The sequence below is a fragment of the Heloderma suspectum genome, chromosome 1 (assembly GCF_057233095.1).
Source record: "Heloderma suspectum isolate Gila_16-S chromosome 1, 16-S_ref, whole genome shotgun sequence".
Taxonomy (NCBI): domain Eukaryota; kingdom Metazoa; phylum Chordata; class Lepidosauria; order Squamata; family Helodermatidae; genus Heloderma; species Heloderma suspectum.
Window position 1 is genome coordinate 347839253 of NC_139458.1, and position 20381 is coordinate 347859633.

Consider the following 20381-nt stretch of genomic DNA (forward strand, 5'->3'; position numbering starts at 1 on the left):
TAAATAGTTGTGAACCACCCACCGAGCTTTGGCTGCCGGGCAGTATAGAAGTGTAATAAATGAATAAATAGAAGTTACTATATGCTTGTTTAGAGGTAAATCTCAAATGCATTGTTTCCCTGGTTTCATGACTGAGGCCATTTACGAGCATACTGGCTTGCTATTGACAGGATAAGTGCTACGTTGCCTCAGGTAACAAATAACAAAAAAGGAGCATTGTGTGTTTTGTGAATTTGAGCATAGCTCATGATAATAGATAAATAACCTATAAGTTCCTAATATTTACATACTTTTCAAGTATGGCTCTGTGTGTGTGTGTGTGTGTGTGTCTAAGGATCAACAATCTAAAACAAAAAAGTGTGTGGGTTTTGTATCTGCCGGAAAAATTCTGATGGTTATCATGCCGCGGCCCTGCTGTGCACAAGAAATGAGAGCAGCTTGACCTTTCTGTGTGGCCAATGTTTTTGCTGCTATTCATTTGTGTTAGAAATGTTTGTGTCAAAGGCTTTCTCGTAGCCACCCATGGGGTGGGAAAGGAGCTGGGCAGAATGCAAGGAGGCACTGTGCCACTTGAAATGCGTTCATGAAAGCACAGGAAAACCATGTTTCAAAATTGCTATTTCTCCTAAAATTATTTACACATAATCAAGCTGTATATTTTATCTTTTGTCATAAATCCATGGTCACTCTCTGCACTGGACAATTTTATATACTACAGATTTTATAGGTGTTCCTTGGTTTTTTGAGTGTTTACAGCCCTATTTCTCTGACATTTTCGGATTGTGCGGAAAGACGTATAAAGAAGATGCTTTCATTGTTAGCTTTTCCTTACTTGGATTCTGAGAAATATATAAGGAATCTGCCCAAAACTTGACATGGGTTTGTGCGGCAAAGGAACCAGAATGTTCTCTGTTGTTTATATATCTAATCTGTAGCTGGGGCATACCACATTAAACCAGCAGTTTTTCTCACCGCTTCTGTATGCATATTTTCAAATGATAATATGAGAAAGTAATGTCGGAAGTGGAGATATTTTTTTCTGTTGATTGAAATTTGTGCTACCATTGCCTTAAGTTTGTTCTTGTTCTGTTTTTTGAATGAAGCTCTGTTCTACTCAAGAGAAGTGGTGGATTATCTGGAGGATATGGAAGGAGATGTCGTGACTCGTGAGTGAGTCTACTGTCCATGATTTAACAGCAAGAATATCATTCTCCTGCCCCTGCAGTATATTATATTGGCTATGGTTGTGATCTCAAGTTTTCTTTTTAGGAAGTTGTGTGATAAAATATATGTAATTGGCTACTAAGTAAATGCTCTCAAGAGTGCAGTAATAGTTTAGGTGAATTAGTACAATTGTGTGTAGTAGGGAAAAGTTGCCATGTTGTCTTATCTGTGTTCTCCCGTGAAACTAGTTTGTTTCCAAACTAAAGTTTACTGCTCTTCTTAAACATGGTTAACAATGGTCGGGCATAGCACGTACCACAGTTAAAAGGTGAGGGTCATGGGATGGAAGGGAAGGATCCTGCAGCTTGCTTCCACTTATTAGCTATAGTTAGGGTGATGGTTACAAACCACAACTCACCATTGGAGAGAGTAGTTCAAGTGAGACATTTCATTGTAAAGATATTCCTTCTGTTTTTAAATTAACTTTGTTGCAGAACTTAATTAATTTACCAAGCACCATGAAATGTCAAGGTTTCTAACTGGGCTACAGTGCAATAAAAGAGTGATCACTCAAGATAATTCTGTCTCTCAAAATCCAATTTTGCATTTCAAAAGGGTGATTTATGAATTAATGAGCTGTTACTTTATGTCTACTGTGGCATTACCTTTATTGATGGAAAAAAATAGATGTTGAGAACCATTTCAATGTTTAAACTGGTGGCAATCTATCTGTGGTCAATATTTTCCCAAGGCTTCGAACTTAAAAGTAAAAGCCCAGAATTAATAAGTAAGTCAGGCCATTGAAGGCTTTGTAGGTTTTGTACTCCATAGTACTCGTCTTCACCTGCTAAGAATGAATAGATGTTACATTCTTCCGAATGACCTGAGGAAATCAAGTTTTCTGAGCATATCCTCTGCCCGTGTAATTGATGATATCAGCATATTTCATAGCAGAGAGTGGCTAAACCTAGCAAGGGAAGGAATAACCTAAGGCTTCGCACACAAAAAATTCCTGAAGCTTTCTCCCAGCGAGATGGCCAGAATTTTTATGATTATATACCTTTCTTCCAAGGTATCCTCCTTTCCATGTACTTGTCCTTCATCCAAGCGCAGTCTGCTTGGAAGATAATTCTCTCTGTATGTGCACACACTAATAACATGTCAACAATAACATGTTCCCGATGTTTGAGGGGAAAAATGTTCTGGAGGGGAGAATGGAGTTGACCTGAGTGGTTTGAAAAGCTATACAAAAAGTAATTAGGCTGGTGACAAAGGCCTCAAGTCAGAAAGCCCAGTTCTTGGATTAAGAGTCCACAAGTTTGGTAGCCAGACATGACTTGTGGTTGCCACAAATTCTTCCCCCCTACCCCTGATTTCTCCAGAAAGTGTAGAGGAGAGGATTTAGGGAAGGGGTTAGTTTGTTTCCTCTAGGTATTTGTGAAACAAGGAGTGATGGGTATAGTGATACTTGTAGTGATGGGTGCATTTCCCCCAGCTCAATTCAGAATCAGTGGGAACATAAGAAGAGTCATGCTGTATCAGACCAGGGATCCATCTATTCAACACTCTGTTCACACAGTGGCCAACCAGCTGCCTGTGGGAAGCCAAGCACTTTCCTTGAGAACTGCGGTGATGGGAAAAGGTTTTGAGTTGTTGCATCAAAGGTTCTCCCTCACTTTTGCACATGTGCCTACAAAGCACCTTGGTCAGTCTGAATGCAGACTGCCCATGTGTGGTATCTTATTTTTACATTCTGAGCTGGGCAATGATGCTCAATTTGTAATGCATCCAAGCATTACAAGCTGGACAAATTTCTATTATGAGCTTCAACAACACTACTACTTAGAAGCAATGACAATCAGTCTTGTCGCTTCCAATTATGTCTGTCCCACCCAGCCCAAAATGAGGGACCTGCCCTTTGATTTCTCTGTGATCCATGGTGAACTTGTGGGAGGGAGGGGTGTGTGCCTCTGTTCTGGGCATCTAGGGGCAGACAGTAGTCATAAACATGTATAGTCCCTGCGGTGACTGTATTTGTGGCTAAAGCTAGTATGTTCATGAACTTGAAATGTTGTAAAGTTGCATAGCATCTTATATCATGGCTAACCTATTTGTCTGTCTTCCAGGACAATTCTCTGTCTCATGCAATTAATTAGAATGGAAATGTTGAAAAGTCTGTGTGGTTGGCCCATGCACTGTTTAATTGGTAAAGAAGTCTTTGGTATAAATTTTAAAACTTAAGCTACAAAGCAACATACTTCTTCAGTAGTGGAAGGTGGTAGCTGTGCAAACTTCAAAGAATGGCAGGATAATAAATGGAACCACGTGGAGGAAATGTAAGCTTTGGGGCAAATGATGAGGAACCTTCTTGCAAAAAGTCTGAAGAAAGCCCTTCCTTACTTGCTGTAAGTTGCAAAGCGGGAAAAATATCTGTCTTAATGAACAGAACCAGATGGAGGGAATCTAGTCTCAGAATAAAAACAAAATGTTGGACAAGGAACCTTCCCAGCATTTTTCTATGTTATGACCCTACTAAAGAATATATGGTGCTAGATAATGAACAATCGAGAATAGTGGTCCTCTTCTCAGTGAAATGCACTGCACTAATAGAATTAGCAGTAATGTTAACAGTCTACAATTCTAGTAAGCATGGGTTAAATCTAGTGTCGCACTAGCAAATGTCCTCTAGCCGAATGGAGCTTTTCCCCTCTCTCCTGCCCATGCAGTCCTCCATTCTGCTTCAAAATCTGCTCTGGAGGGTTTCACTGCCCTCCCAACCATATTTTCAGGGTGCACAAGGGGCTGAAGAGGGAGGGGGAATCATCTCCCTCCCAGTTCCACTGGTGGAACTGCTTCCTTCAGCAGAATGATAACTTTGGATACAACTCGGTGTTATTTGCCTGCATAGATTTCTGGAATATAGTAGAATAATTGCCAATCATAACTGGAATCTTTTGGCTATTAGCAATGAAAAAGATATGATATTTTCCAGCAGTATGCTCTCAAGCATCCTATTAGCCTTTCAAACTGAAAATTAGGAAAAAGGTATTTGCTGCAAATTTGAATCAAGGGGTAGTTGTTGTTTTTATGCATGTACAAATGTGAGTTCTGATAGATCAGCAGAAGATAAAGCCTTTTTTGTTTTTTATTTAGGAATATCTGCAGTGTGATGTACAGGTTAAAAAATCACTGCACTGCATTGCAGAGAGTTATTAATACATTAGCCTGCACTTTGGAGAGGATGTCAGAATGTCCTCTAGAACATCTTGAGCTGACTATAGTTCCTTTCTGGGTTATTAAGATTACTGAAGAAGGAAACATAATACTTGCAAGTCATGAAATGTAAACCACAGTATTCCCTCAATTATTTATAATTGGTTTACACTTAGGAAGCAAATATTGCATAAACGCACTCAAACCCATACATTTCTAAATATTTCAAATCAACACCCACCTTTTAAAAATGTAATAAAAATTACAGAACAAACAAAACTGAGGTCCCACTTTGGGGAAAAATATTCCCTTTATACAATATAGTTCCAAAATATCCACTTCCCCCCTCTCCAGTTCTTCTAGTTCTATGAATTATATGAAATCATTACAACAATTTTACAGTGGATAATGAAGATAAAAGTTACACTGAGAAAAAGGTAGCTATTGTCATGTTGATGTCATAGGATTGTATCCAATGTTGTCTTTCTGCCAGTGGAATAGACACTGCTAGGTGACTGCATTCCCCCTCCCCCATACAGCCCCCCCATGCACCTCCCAAATCTGCTCCGAAGTGTTGGGGATTCCACCAGAGTGGATCTGGGTGGCACGTGGGGAGCTGCAGTGGTGGTGGGGGAGGTGGGGAGGAGAAGGGAAACTCTGTGCTGTGTGAGCAGAATTCCATTTGCGTAACATTGGATGTAGCCTATTAGATATGAGATACTGGCCCTGTTCACATATAATGCTAAGCCATGGTGGTTGAGGAATTTCCAGTACCACAGTGGCTTAGCGTGTCGTGTGGAGGGAGAAAACCACATTCCACTTGGTTACTAAGCCACCCTGGGTAACCACCCCCTATAGAAGGGTTAAGGGGCCCCAGGGATGCTTACCGTGTCATCTGTTGGGCTCCCTGGTGGTTAAAATGGGCTCTGGAGGGCTTCCAGGCCGTGACCATAGAGTCCGCCAGCAACAGTGTCCACTACGGTGGGTGACACTCTAGCCGCTGTGGGCTTTTTCTATGGTTGTGTGACCATCCGGGATAACAGAGCGGCTGCCAAGAGCCTGTTTGCACTGCATAAGATGTCTGGATGTGACCAAGCCACTCTGTTAAGTTTGCCATCTAACTGGGGGCGGGAAGGTTAGCCATGGGGTACTGTGTGGTTCCTGGTCATCTGACAGGCCAGTGTGTAGTGGTTTCACTAATCCCTCCTCCCTCCTTCCCACACCACCCTCCTCCCGTGCACGTGCGAATAGGCCCACTGTGTCTACATGAGAATTTCACACTCGGCCAGTTAGGATTTGAATACAAAACAAAAAATACATGAACCAATACCCCATGTACATCACTCTTCATGTAGATTGGGCTAACATCCTGACCTTCAGTATGCTACATGGGATAATGGATATCAGCATAGTGGCAGAGTTGTTTGCAAGGATCATCTGTGCTAATCAGCACACCTGAGGCCTGAGGCAAATCACAGAGATTCCCTCAGAACAGTCTGAGACAATGGCTGTGTTCAGATGATCCCGACGGGAAAAGAAGCCATCGTGGATTCTGCCCCTGTGGTTCCCCCCGATGCACTCACCATGTGCATTATCTCCCACTATACAGTGCAGGTTGGTGTGTTGTCTGAACTCGGCGCATAGCACGGGGGGTGGTGGTGGCAGTGGTGGCTTTGTACTTATCCTATAACTATGGGTTGTAGGGTGGGTACGAAGCTGCTGCTCCATGTGTCAGGTTTGGATGACATAGCGGGAGGGACTATGTAATGGCGATTGCGTGCACAGCATGCATGGGAGTGGGGAGAGAAACCACAATGGCTTCTTCTCCCTTCATGATCATCCGAACCTAGTCAATATCCCTTTTATGCTTAAAACTGTTGTTTTTCTCTCTCTGTTGAGCAGTATCTTGTTTCCCTCCAAAATGTTCAGGGTCTGCCTGGGACTATAGGCAGCTATACCTGAAGCTAGACCTTGAGGGTGTGTACTTACATTCAGGGTCTCTAAGGTCAGTTGCAGGAACTTGAAATGTAGATGGCGGAAGGCCTGGCTCCTAGTTTGTATACCAGACCTGGCCAATCGAGAGGGTCCATAACTACCTGCGAATCACAGGGCTGATGTGGAACACCTTATTACTTTCCGTGCCTGGCAAGCAATCCAAGGCTTGAGCATACAAAGTCTTATGGTAGTGAAATAAGTTAGGTCCCAGGCATAGACCCCAAGACTTTCCATCAACTCCCTTCAGTTCCTCTGAAGGGTATGTTGTTGACCTAACCAAGTTGGACACTTTGTAGAATGATGTTTGACACTGAAAAATTGGTCTACTAATGAGTTTTGATATTGGCATCAAATCAAAACCAGGAAAGCTGGTCCCACTACGACTCTATCGACAGCCAGTAGATCATGTTTCTGGAGAAAATTGCCTTTCTGAAATTGTTCCTAATTGAAATATGGCTAGCTAGTGTTACATATGTATTTTGATGTAACCTCAGTTCTAGAAATAACTAGTCTAATAGCAAGGGAAGCACACAGCTGAATCAGACAAATCAGCGCCCTGATACCTCCCCAAACAGCTGCATCTGTCCCCACCTTGAGGAATCTGGCCCTTGGTGATAATACTTCGTTGCACCTAGTAGTTGTGCCTAGTAGTTTGCATTATTTTTTAAATGTTAAAACGTGCATGCTGCCTTGTGCACACACTTCGCTGTTTTAAAAAACATCAATACTATCAGTTGTATTGTGTGAAAGCTTCTCTCTGTCTCGCAGTTAAGTCAGTCAGCAAGAACACATCCTTTCAATTTAAATAAAATCTTTTAGCATTGTGATTTTACTGATTTGTTTTGGAAACCAGTTGAAATATAAAAACCCCAAAAAGTGCTGTTAAATAAACTATGCAAAATATCAGACATATTTAGTGCCCAGATTCTTTCCAGATGTTGGCCCATTAAAAGATACCAATTTGCTTATTAGTGTACTTTTTTTATTCGCTTGCACAAACAGGACATTGATTTGTTTATCCCCAGCTCACCTTGCATTTTTCTTTGTGTTGTCTGGAGTGAATCAGCAGTTGAAGGAAAGCAACCATAATGCTGTGGAACTCCTTGGTGTCCCCATCCCCCCTCAGTTCTCTGCCTAAAGAATAGTTTGCAAAGGGTTGCTCAGTGAAGTGTGCATTTTAAAGTTACCCACAGTGGTGTCTATTGTCCTGTTCCTGAATTGAATGATGTCATGTTTCATTTAAGGCTCTTAGCAATGCTGAAGACTGCGCTTGGTGCAGGCAGTGAGAAAGTTGTGAATCAGGTTCCTGTGAAGCCTTTTGTGTTGTAGGGTTTCGGTAGCTAAAAGCTGACTCATGCAATATTTCTACCAAAGGAACTGTATGGACTAGTAAGACCTTCTCATTTTACCTGAGTGCCCCAGTGAGGCAATTTTGGAACTGCTGGTACTGGACGATGCATTTCTCTTCTTTTACACAGGTAGGCTACAATTCGTTTGAAGGAGTATGTATGTGTGTGCGAGAGAGTTGTTCATTCACTGCTTAAGGAGCTGAAGACATTCCACAGTGGTGAGGTACTGTCGCACAGGATTTTCCCTCACAACAGCGCTCAAGGACTCCAGCATATTGCATGATGTGACAGAAGACTGTGTAATATAGTAGGGTAGCTTATTTGAGTTTAGGAAAGCAAGGCAAATCAGTGAACAAGTCTGGAGTTGCTAATAAGCTGAAATTCAGGCTCAAACCCCCGGCGAGGCATGTTTTGGGGGAGTTTGGAATGAGCCCATCACTTTAAGTGCTTCACTTGCTACAGGTTTTACATTTCTTGAATGGGTTGTTGTATATATCTGTAGTGTGCTGTGCTTTAGAAAACATATTGATATTCAGTGAGGAATGCAGATTTTACTTGCCCCATTTGAATACTTGGGGTTCTGTTTTCTTTTTTACAATCCAGCTGAACGGTCTGTGCTGTTTATGCGAAGTGTTCTTTGATGTTGTCAGTGCTCCGTACAGAGTGTCTTATCAGTCAGGGAGGATGTTGTGACAGTTAACGTTTAGCCAATTTTCTTGACCAAATAGCCTGCACTTCTTTGTGTGCATGGTGGTGGTGGTCAGATTCTGCAACATATTGTCCTTACCTTTTCAAATAAAATTTTATTACAGTTCTGTGTTGCACAGTTGCATAACCTTCATTGCTTGAAAGCACCCAAACTGAATTATCATTGTGAATAATAAGTCATGACCTGATTGAGCAAACACTTGAATGCTTGCGGAATAAAGAATAAATTGGAGGGTTTGGTGATATAATGCTGATTATGTAGATAGTGGTTTTAAAATTAAATGTTTAGGGAAAGGAAACAACATGAACCATATACTTCAATTTACTCTACTCCTGTAGGACATGTATGTTTATATGTAGTTGCAACAATTCATATAAGGAATATAAATGGGTGTAAAGTCTAAAATGTGGATTTATTTGGTACTTCAAGCTGCAGTATTTTTATTCTTGAAATTGCCAGAAATAAGAGATCTTTCAGTGATTGTTGTAAGAATAACCATGAAAGGCATCAACATTACTTTAAGTCATGATGAATGGTAGAAAGTAGAATATGTTATGTTTGATATCAAAACCTAGTGTAAATTAATATTACATGGGAAAGTTCTTTTGTTTATATGTGATCATGAAAATAGGTTTCCTAGTTTTAAAGTTATCTGTGGGTATGGGAATAGTGCTCAATCTTACATTGTAACACAATCTCTACATTTTGTGTGTGTTAAAGCCTCTTGTTGGAGTATGAGCAGGCAGTATGTAGCTCACAGTGAGTAGGCCAGACTGGGTGGGGAACTTAACTACATTGAGAGTGGAAAGGTATGAACAAGAAAGGATCATGTTGCTGAAACACATTTCCTTGTGCGTGTTGATAAACATATAATTAGCCCTCTTCCTAGTGCTTAGCTTGCACAAACCAAACCAGCTCCTGTCAGTTGTAGATAAAGTGTGTAGAGTTAGCGTTTCTCCCCCTACCCCAAATATAAGGGTGGAAATAGATGTGATGCATGATATAGACCTGCTGCCCCAAATGGTAGTCTCATGTCAAATGACCCCCACCCATTTATCATTTAGTTTGATTTGCTCCAATGATGTCGATAAGTATGGCAACATTTGGGAAAATGAAATGCTACGAAGTGGGAAGAACTCAGCATAGGCTGCCATTTTCTATAAAAGCTCCATGTCGAGCATTGTACATACCACCACCTAATTATGATTTCTGCAGAAGTATGTGTCACAGGATCACACAGCTTGAAGGGATCTCAAGAGATCATGTAGTACAGTGCCCTGTTCTTGCAGACTTATACTTTGGGGGATTTTAGCTATCCGTAAAGGTTCAAGGTGGTTACAGTTGCTATTACCCTAAAAACGTTTTTGTGTAAACAAAAATGCCTCTAAATTTTTGAAGAAACAGAGCTTTTAGCAGCAGATCTTGATGCCCAGCTGACCCATGTCTACTATGGAATTTGAGGGTCACTTGTTGCTTTCACTGTGCCAGGTCTCATTAGGCCTGCTCCAAAAGGCCTGTAAGCTTGGATAAAAGGAGGGACCATAACTCAGTGATAGAGAGCCATAGGTCAGTGGTATGCAGAAGGTCCCAGGTTCAATCCCTGGCATCTCCACTTAAAAAGGATCATGTGTTGGAAAAGATTTCTGTCTGATATACTGCCAGTCAGAGTAGGCAATACTGGGCTGAATAGACAAATAGCCTGAGCTATGGTAACTTCCGGTGTTACTATGAACTTCCCAAGTAGAGTGGAGAAGTATGCTTCAGCCATCGTCTTTCCTCCATCTACAGCTGCGCCAAAATACTGAAAGAATTAATTCTGAAACCAGCTCTATATGGAGATATTAACTGAGTGCATGTATAGATGGAAGAGCAGGATTTCACCTACTGACACCCGCTCACAACAATGTGTATGAATCTGAAGTTCTGAACAGAGCCAACATACGTACAAGTTTGTACATGTGTATGTCTACACGTTAGTGCACATGTAAGCTCTCTCTGTGCAACTGTGGTTCTTCTCTTTTTGAACAATCTGTAGGCACATAGGCTCTGTTCAGATGTCTGGATGAACGTGAGGAGGACAGGAGCGGGGAGAGAGACCATGATACCACACATTCATTAGCTGTTTGCACAGTCAGTGTTAGATTTCAATTTTCAGACAAAGAATTTGCAGTAGTCAGATCCCATGCAGGTTTTTACAACTCTAAACTCTTTGTCTTTATTATTTGCCAATTTGTTTATTAAGGCTTTTAAGACAGATCATTACCACACATTGCAGCTAATTTTAATTGTTTTATAGGGGGATAAAACAGTTGTAAAATAAGCAGGTAGTACATTTCGGAATCTTTGAAGAAGCCTTAAATTTTTGCTTGCAGCTCCAAATGTATTCTCCTAAAATCGTAAGGATTCTTTTTGTTTAATTTATATTACTGAACTATGCGGTCTTAACAAAGCAAACATGACTTACTAGTCCATTCAGGTTATCTGTAAGTGAGACAACATATCAGTTAAACAGGAAGAAAGACTGCAAAGTGTTTGAATGAAACAGGAACTCTTTATGCTTCAGCTAAGGCAGCTAATCAGGTGTCCTTTGTCAAAGATTTTTAGCTATACATCTTGTGATAAATTAGCGGAAAGGTTTCCATTATCTTATTTATCCAGGTTCCAAGCCAGTCTAAATCTCCAGAGCATTTATTTCTGGTTTTAGTGGTGCTTTAATGCTGATAAAACACATACATATGTATCAAGAAACTGAAGGTAATAACTTTTTTTTTTGTTACTTCACTGAAGAGACTCTTTGCATACACTATTTTTTAAATAATTTTTCAGTGGTTGGCAACTTGAATGAACTTTGTGAATTGTTTCTTATGTACACTTAGTTTTCTTCTTCATTTTCTTAAATTAACATGTGAAAACAGACGAAGAAACGTCTAACAGGCCCACTAATTTTACAAATGTAAAATCAAATTATATCCAGTAAATGGTGTGCCAGGAGATCAAGGATTATGTAATAAGAATCATGGTTCCTGTATCAGGTGAGGGGAGAAGATAAAACATAAAGCTGGTGGCTTGCCTGACCATATTCTGTCTCAAAGAGAGAGAGAGTGCACAGTGGAAAACATTGAAGGCAGTCATACAAACAAGTTTACAAAAGTTACTAGCCCACAAACATTTTTATTAGCTAATGTACAAACTTATAAAAGCTTCCTTTACCTTGAAGGCATATTTACTCAGTACAGGTAATCCATCAAATTGCTTTTTATAACCCTGGAGGGACTGGTCTGGGGAGGGACTCTGGGGAAAACACTTTATTATAGTAAACTGAGAATCTGAATATCTATTTTTAATAGTTGTAGAAAAGAAGTAGGGACCGCGGTGGCTTAGTGGTTAAGACGCTGAACTGCAGACTGGAAGGTCGGCAGGTCAGCAGTTCGAGACCCGAGTGCTGCGTGACGGAGTGAGCTCCCTTCTTCAGTCCCAGCTTCTGCCAACCTAGCAGTTCGAAAGCAAGAAATTGCAAGTAGATAAATAGGTACCGCCTCGGCAGGAAAGGTAATAGCGTTCCGTGCACCTCGGTGTTCAGTCATGCCGGCCACATGACCACAGAAGTGTCTTCGGACAGCACTGGCTCTTTGGCTTAGAAACGGGGATGAGCACTGCACACTAGAGTTGGACACGACTGGTTGGGGACACCTTTACCTTTTTAGAAAAGAAGTATGCATGAACACAAAGGGAGGCAGCTATGTAGCAAAATTACACCTGGTGATAGAAGGGCTCCTTACAAATATTCTTCATGCTTTCAGTGAACATGTATGGGGTGTGCAGCATTGTAGTGGCAGTCTCCTCCCTCATCCAGATGTATCATTAGATTGTCTAGAGAGAGCCACACATACATCTTTCTCTCTCTTTCTCTGTACGATTGGGAATTCTGTTTTTCAGGGAGTCCCAATTACACATGACACATGGTAACATTAAAAAACACTGTTTCTTTTCCCCCTCTTAAAGATGGATACCATTTGCCTCTTGATGTGTTGCCCCCTGTGATGATGGGCACGACCCCCAAGACAACAGGGGAAAACCTGCACAGAGAAGACGGACACTATCGCTACCTTGGAATCAAGACCATGGAACTGTCAGACAGTGACCGTCCTGTTAGCTTCAGCTCCACATCATCTTCTGCGTCCTCCAGGGATAGTCACTGTTCCTTTGGTAGCAGAACAACCTTAGTTTCAAACAGTCATCTGGGCTTATTCAACCAGGATAAGGAAGCAGGGGTCATAAAACTAGAGCTGAGTCCAGCACAGCAATTTTCCAGCAAGGAGCTAAGAAAAAATAACACTATAAAGGAACAGGTCTCTGATGAAAGTCTTGGAAGAAGGCCAAGTATGCCATGGAAAGCTGAATCAAAGGAAAGTAGCAAAAATTGTGTCATGGCCCTGATTGCTGAGCCGACGAGTCCAAAGCTTTTGTATGTTGATAGAGTGGTCCAAGAAATCCTGGAGACTGAGCGGACGTATGTGCAGGATTTAAAAAGTATCATGAAGGTAAGTGGATCTCTTTCTCAAATTCTACCATAATATATAATGTGCAGAATAAAGTAATATGGAGAGAATACCAGAAGCATGTGCTTTTATTCTAAGGCTTGCACTAAATTGGTATGCTGTGGGCAGCACAAGCAGCTTGCTGTAGATGAATAAATGCTCTGTCAATTATAATATTGGGAGACCAGCATAATTCTTGTCTGTAGAGGCGTCTTCCCAGATAGGCAAATGAATTTCTGGCAGTTCTAATTAACGAATGCTTAGAAAAACCCTGTTTGTTAGTTAAATAGCTATTTTCTAGATTTTACTGGGGCCATGTTAAATCCTGCTGGCTATTTCTTCCAACCCCCTTGTGATCAGGGCTTTTTATCTGCTCCTGTTCCTTGTCAAGGCATCCCACAAAAAAATCTGGTATCTTGTGAATGCCTAGGAATCGCTCCTATTTCCCTAAGAGCTTAATGTGATGCTAACAACTTCATTAGCAATCATGTTGATTTTTTCCAACTAAATACCAGGTGTGTGTGGGGTGTGGGTGGTGGGTGGGATGGTAATCAGCACCACAGTGTGCAGAGAGGGGAGGTTTGAGCCTTCTTTCCCCAGCCTCAGTTTCAGTAAAAAATAGTTCAACCTCATGCGGCAATTAGTATTCAGGAGAAAAAACAAACTTGTCAGTTAGGTAGAACTGGTGGAAGGTGCTTCTGGACTTTCCAGTACAGCAGTGGACTTAGAGCCGCAGGACATTAAAAACCTGAGCGACCAAGAGAGATAGAAATTAATTGAGTCATCCTGCTGTTGGTAACAAGGCCTGCTTAGTATCATTTCTGCACTCATCACATCCAGTTCCCCCACTATGACCAGGTCCCCCCTCTGTGTGTCCCCCGCCTCTATTCACTTGTTGGAATGTGGAATTTGAGCCTCTTTTTGTAGAATTTGTAGAACTTTTGAATGTATAACCAGTTCTGCCAAATGAATGGTGTCCTGTCTGTGCTGCTAGGGACTATATTTATTTAATGCTTTGCCAATTATAATTCTTTGGCCCCCTGTCCAGTGCAGACACAAATCACAGAGACATATATATAATCTGGAAATCTTATAATATGTTGCTCTGGGCAATTCTGTGTTAAGTACATCACTAATCCGGAAAAGCAAATACTAGTCTGATGATGACACAAAAAAGCAGACAGCGAGGCAAAAAAGATTATCATGGTTTGATATACAAAGGCATGTTTAAAAAAAATTAATCCCCAGAAACAAGCCTTTTCCTGCATAATTGCATTAGGTTCTTTAACTGCTGTTTTATAGCAAAATCATCTGTATTTAGAGGCATATTTAGAGGTTCTTAAACAAGACTGAAATAAAATGCTAAAGCAAGCAATTCTTACGTACAGCACACATTTGGATAATGTGTAGCTGTACTGAAATTTCTAAATTCTACAGCTGCTAACCTATTTTTCAAATGTTCATTTTCTCACTCAATAAAAAAACACAAATGTTTACTAATAGAGCTTAAAATAATTGCATCTAAACTTCAACAAAAATGTCAATTTTCAATTGGCAGCATTGGATATTATTGAGAAATAAGTTTGATAGCCCCCAGTACTCTGTCAATGGGAGAAAACATTTTGAAATGATCATAATTCTATTAACTGGTTTTCTAGGAGAACACCAAACTTTTTAAATAGTCTTAGAGTTTCATAAAATAAAGTGATCTTTGAAGTGTATGCAGTTTGGGCAGCAATAAAATATTAAGAAAAGGGATTGTTAATGTAGTTGTCAGGCATGATGCCACAAGAACACTTTCGAAGTTGTGAGATCATTTGGGAAGGGGGGTGTCTAGAAGGGTGGAAATGGAATCTAGTCACAGTAACTGACCAGGATATCTAGCAGACTGCCTTGCCCTATATATATCCAGTGAGTCTTTAAGATCTTCAGAGGAGGCCTTGCTGGTTGTTCCACAACCAACAGAACATTGCCACATAATACCTCAAATGCAGGTCTTCTCAGTAGTGGCGCCCACCCTGTGGAAAACCCTCCCCTGTGCAGTTCAGGAGGCATATATGTTTTCGAGCATATGCATTATTGTTCCGAAGAATTTAGTTGTTCATGCAGGGTGCCTTTGGCCATGCTGGCTGGAGATTATGGAAGTTGTAGTCAAACACACCCGAAGACACCAGGTTGGGGAAGGCTGCTCTAGAACAAGCAAGATGCAGGGCCACTGAGGCTTCCCTTTGGCCTCCTGGATAGGCAGTGCTCGACATGCTGAGCTTTATGACTTCACTAATTAGTGCAATGGCATTCTCCATGGTATGATTAAAGTATTTCATATCACCTGGAAAACGAAGGGCTGCTGTTGTGGCCATGAAATCCTGTCTCCCTGATCATGTTTTCGCTCTGAACACACACGCAACTCAAAATACAAGGTATGCCTGAATAATAATGCCTTTGAAAGCCGCAGGCCATTACGCTATATGCAGGGGTAGGCATTACTGTTTTTGAAGGATATAGGAGCCTCAAAAATACTTGCTGACAAGGTTATAAGAAACCTGTAGGCCAGAGAAGCAAATACATATTGAAAGGTATGGTCTAGCATCTCATTTAACTCCATGAATTGTGTGTCATCGTTTTTTTAATTTAAGACAGTTTTTTTTTTTTAAGAGAATGATTTCCCCTCAGGTGTTTCTCATTAAGAATGATTAACTTAACCAAGATTTCAAACAGCTTCCAACCCTAATTAAGAGTGACCCCCTCTTAGTGTTAATGATCATTTTTATTTATAGTAATGTAATTCTTAGCCATGGTTTGTTTGTTTGTTTAAGCAAGCTATTTATAGGCTGCCTTTAAGGGCAAATGCCCATCTTCTATAAAAGATTAAATTTTGATATTATAATCAAAATAACAATCATATAGGATATATCAGCCATAACGCAAACCATAACAGTAATAAATACAGTATCAGGCCAGCATAATACCAGTTTAAACCAGCTAAACCTTTAAAACCATTTAAATACTAATTAAAACTAATAGGATTACAGTATATTTTTAAGGAAATGCAACCTGAAATAAAGGAGTCTTTAATGCTATTTGAAGGCCTGTAAGATAGAGGCCATATTCACTACCACCCCAGACAGAATTCCACAGCTGTGGGGCCACTGTTGGAAATGTCCCCTTGTGCCCGCCAGCCTAATTGATTTCACTGGCGGCCATACAGCAAGGGCCTCTGAGGCTGATCTTAAAGCATGGTCAGGCTAGTACAGGTGAAGGTAGTCATTCAGGTAACCTGATCCAAACCATTTAGGGGCACTTAGGTCAATACCAACACTTTAAATTGGGACCAGAAGGACACCAGCAACCAGTGCAACTCATAAATCTTTGTGGCACATGCTTGGACCGTCTCACCCCTGCCAACATCAGGGCATCGTTATTTTGCACCAGTTGAGATTTCTGGACTGTCTTTAAAGGCAGCCCCACATAGAACACATTACACTAGCCTATCTGGATGTGACTAGTGCATGTGTAAGTGAGGCTAGGCTTTCCCTTTCCATAACATATAAACTGGTGTGTCAGCTGTGACTCCTAGCTACCTGTGCTTCCACAGACAGTAAACTTGGTCCTTAAGGGGAGTGCAGGCCCATCCAGGAAACAGGCCTGGTGTCAGGCTGGCAAGGCTGGGTAGCAGCCAAAGGCTCATGGACTCAAAAGGGCCCATCGCTGCCGACCCCTAAGACTTGCCACCACTGCTTGTCCTCTGGAGAGCTGTGTTGGCAGGAAAAAATGGCTGGTGCAACTCCTCAGAGAGCTAGCCAGACCCAAATGCCTGGCTGTGATGAGGTCTTTCCTCAGAGCCAGGCATTGCCTGGCTGGAGAGGTGTCCCAGGAGATCACCTGCGCTTACGATAATCACCTGAGAAACTTCTCCTCTGGAGCAGCTGCTTGTCCTCCAAAGCAGCTGCTTGTCCTCTGTTTAGCCAGAGCTAACAGAAGATGGGCAGCTGCTCCAGTGGAGAGCTGTCCTGGGAGATGGCCCATGGCAAGGCAGTCTCCTCAGACATCTCTCCAGTCTCCACAATGCCTGGCCCTGAGGAAGGCCCAGTCAGAGCCAGGCGTTTGGCAACAGATGGCACTGAGTGGAGGGGGTCAGCAGAGGTGAGGGGAGGGGAGTGGAGCAGCATGGGGGAGGGGGGATGAGTGGTGGTGGCAGTGCAGAGGAGGCAGGCAATGGTAGGAGGAAGCAGGCAGTGAGAGTAGGGAGGAAGAGGTATGGGCCTTCAGCAGTAGCATGCCCCAAAGCACCCAGAAGTCTGGTGTCAGCCCTCCCAAGAATGGTTACCAGATCAGTCAGGTTTTCTGTCCACAGCAGTTTCTCTTCTCTGGATTAAGCTTCAGTTTGTCATCTGTCCCAAACTGCCTCCAGACACCAGTTCAAGAGTTCCACAGACGCCTTAGGTTAAGAAGGAGAAAAAGAGAGGTAGGGCTGTGCATCATCTTCATACCGATAACACTGCAGCCGAAACTTACCACCAACTCACTGTGCAACAACTCTGTAGATCACAGTTTCCTTCCATAGCTGTGTGTTTGGCCTAGACTGAAACTGCGACCAGGCTCGCACCATCACAGTGGCGTATTTCCCCCACTGCACATGCCAGTCACATGTTGGAGGAATTTTCATAATTACTCTCGCCAGCACTGTTTGCCATGTTGTGTGTACCCAGCAAGGGTGGCTTGTTGCCATGGTTATCAAGCCACCCACAACTTCTGGGCTGTTGTAGGGCTCTGGGGTGTCTTATTAACCATTGCAACAAGCTCCCTGTGCTGGGTTTGCATGACAGGGCAAACCATGCTAACGAGGGTAATTACATGCGGCAGGGGAAATAAGCCACCGTGGCTTTTTTCCCCACTCATGGTCATGTGAACAGGGCCATATCATTTAGCAGTCTGGGAGGGGGCTCAGCTTTGGGCAGCATTCCAGGCCAAGTGCATCTGAAGAGGAGGGAGGCTGTATCCCACCAGATCTCCCTTGTTTGACAGAAAAGATGCAGAGCCTCAGTTAAACCTGATCTGTATCATGTTTTTCTTCCCCCTTATATAACACCAATAGTCTATAAAGTAACATCTGTGCCAATCTCTTAATCCTAATAGTTGGAGAACATTAAAATCTTCAGCAGTAGCTCAAAGCTGATCTTGAAAATTGGGTGGGACGCTACAACACAAATTGGTGCATAATTCTTCAGTAGCATACAATGAATGCTGCACAGATCCTCTGTTAATCTTAAAACAACAACAACAACAACCCCTTCTGAGTGGAAAAGAGGGTTTTTTGCAGCTCTTACTGTACTGAGCTATAGAATTGCCCAGAAGCTGAAAGCTCTTGTACTTGCTGCTCTTGTAACGATGAATGGCTCACTCAACCAAATTGTCTGTTGACTGTGTTGCAAGCCCTATTGTGAATGCAAATCAACATAGATAAAAGGAGGTGAGAGTTAATCTACTTTAGCTTTTGGAAATCTCTTATTCTTATATTAGGAAGGAATGGAAAACAATGTCAAATACAACATATGAGACCTGCTTTTTCCACAATAATTATTCCTGCAACACACTGAATGATGCTGCTGCTTTAGAGACGTATGAATAGGTGCCTGGTGTTTGTCAGAAGTTTGGAGACAATACTGCTAACGTTATGTTGTGATGAATTCTCTTAGTTGTTACTTGTATAACTATCTAATAGCCATTTTGCATGACTGTTTTGGCACACTAGCTGCTTTAGAAGCCTGTGCTTAGTGGCCCTAGATCATAGAGACCCACTCATAGGAAACCACCATTACTAAATACAGAAACTGACTTCAAATCCAGTTTACTGTGGTGGGTCAGCTGGCCAGCATGCCATGGACCTAGGTTCACCATATAACCATTTCTCAAACAGCCCTATGGGTTAAATTCATATTTCACATTTTTCTGGGTTACTTTATACTGCCATGATTGTGTTCAGGGAAGGGAAGTGTGGAACAGGGGTCAGAAGCATCATTTTCCTTTTCTGTAAGAAGTGATTTATGGCATAATGGAATTATAGCTGGTTAACCTAACCTTACAACTTGAAAACTGTATTTCTTGTTAGAATAAGCTGTAGTATAAGGCAATGACAAGTTAGACATCAAGGTTTGATGTGTTTTCAAGACAAATGAGTTCTGTGGATTTCCATCTGTCCCTAAGTTCACTAATGATCTTGGAAAATGAAGTGAAATGATTCATTATCTGGATATAATTGTTTTTATGACTGAACTTAAACAAAATCGCTAACTTTTTAAAATTTCTTTTAGTTTTAAGATGTTTCTGTAGAATCCTGTTATCTGTAGAATCATATATGTTATGTATCCTGTAGAAATGGCCCTTAATAAAAAGCAGATTACAAGGGAAACGTAATATGGATAAGATCTTAATGTAAGTAAAGGAATAATGGGAAGTGTATAGGATTTTGGTAGAATTTATATGTAATGAGTGTAGAAATTTACTGTAGAAGGACTGTGGATAAGAGATGTCACAGATACTTGTATATCCTGGCTTGAAATATGAATCTCAGGAGCTCATAATGCTCACCTCAGATACAAATTTTAATGTGACTCAGAGAAGAACTACATTCACCCCGCTATTCCCAGCTACTCAGCTCCCAAACTGCCACACAGCAATGATTCTTCAAACACCTCCCTACCCCTATATCTTACTGACTTACCTGTCTGCTATTGCTGCTCCAAGAGCACGTGGGAGGGAAGGGTCTCCCATCTCATTAATAAGTAGATCCTGGGAAATGTAGTTTTCCCAGCGGCTACCACGTTTGCAAGGGGCTATTGCACCAGGCAGAAATCAGTTGAGGTTGGCTTGGAAAAAAGCGGAGCTTTTGTCTGAGGGGGTGGAAAAGCTTGGGACTGGGTTATCCTGAGCCAATCTCTTTTCATCCTGGTTAAGCTCTTGCAAGTGTGTGTTACTTTTTCTTGCTTTTTTTTTTAAGGAGTTGGATTTTCATCCCCATGCTAGCATCACATTAGGCAGTGGACTGTTTTAAATGTGCATAGATATTGGTAAACTGTTCTGATAAACAAAACCAGTTTTGTTTGTTTGTTTTTACATTAGAGAAAGTGACCAAAATGGCTCATATAGCCTGTTGCTAAACCTGAAACAGCTATTTCCCAGTTTCCCAGTGCAGATAAATACTGCTTATATAGAAAGTGATAAATGCCCCAATAATCTTGTCATTTCCCATATTCTGTTCCCATGTCTACATTTCTTTGTTGATGATATACCCTTCTAGAAAGAGGTGCAAAACAGACAGCAATCTTTTATCTGGTACCACATTAATGGGCTGAAAGATGAATGGTGAATGAACTGATGTCCAAGCTATTACACTGCTGAGGAAATAGCATGGGA

General features: G+C 41.5%; 1 protein-coding gene across 1 annotated transcript in view; it reads left to right on the plus strand.

Annotated features, from left to right (window-relative positions):
• The window catches only part of PLEKHG1 (pleckstrin homology and RhoGEF domain containing G1), a 184961-nt gene that overhangs the window by 102765 nt on the left and 61815 nt on the right, over positions 1-20381 (plus strand). Inside the window, exon 3 of the mRNA XM_084827830.1 lies at positions 12433-12971. Coding sequence (XP_084683956.1) covers positions 12433-12971 — 539 coding nt within the window. The remainder of the gene's footprint in view (positions 1-12432; positions 12972-20381) is intronic.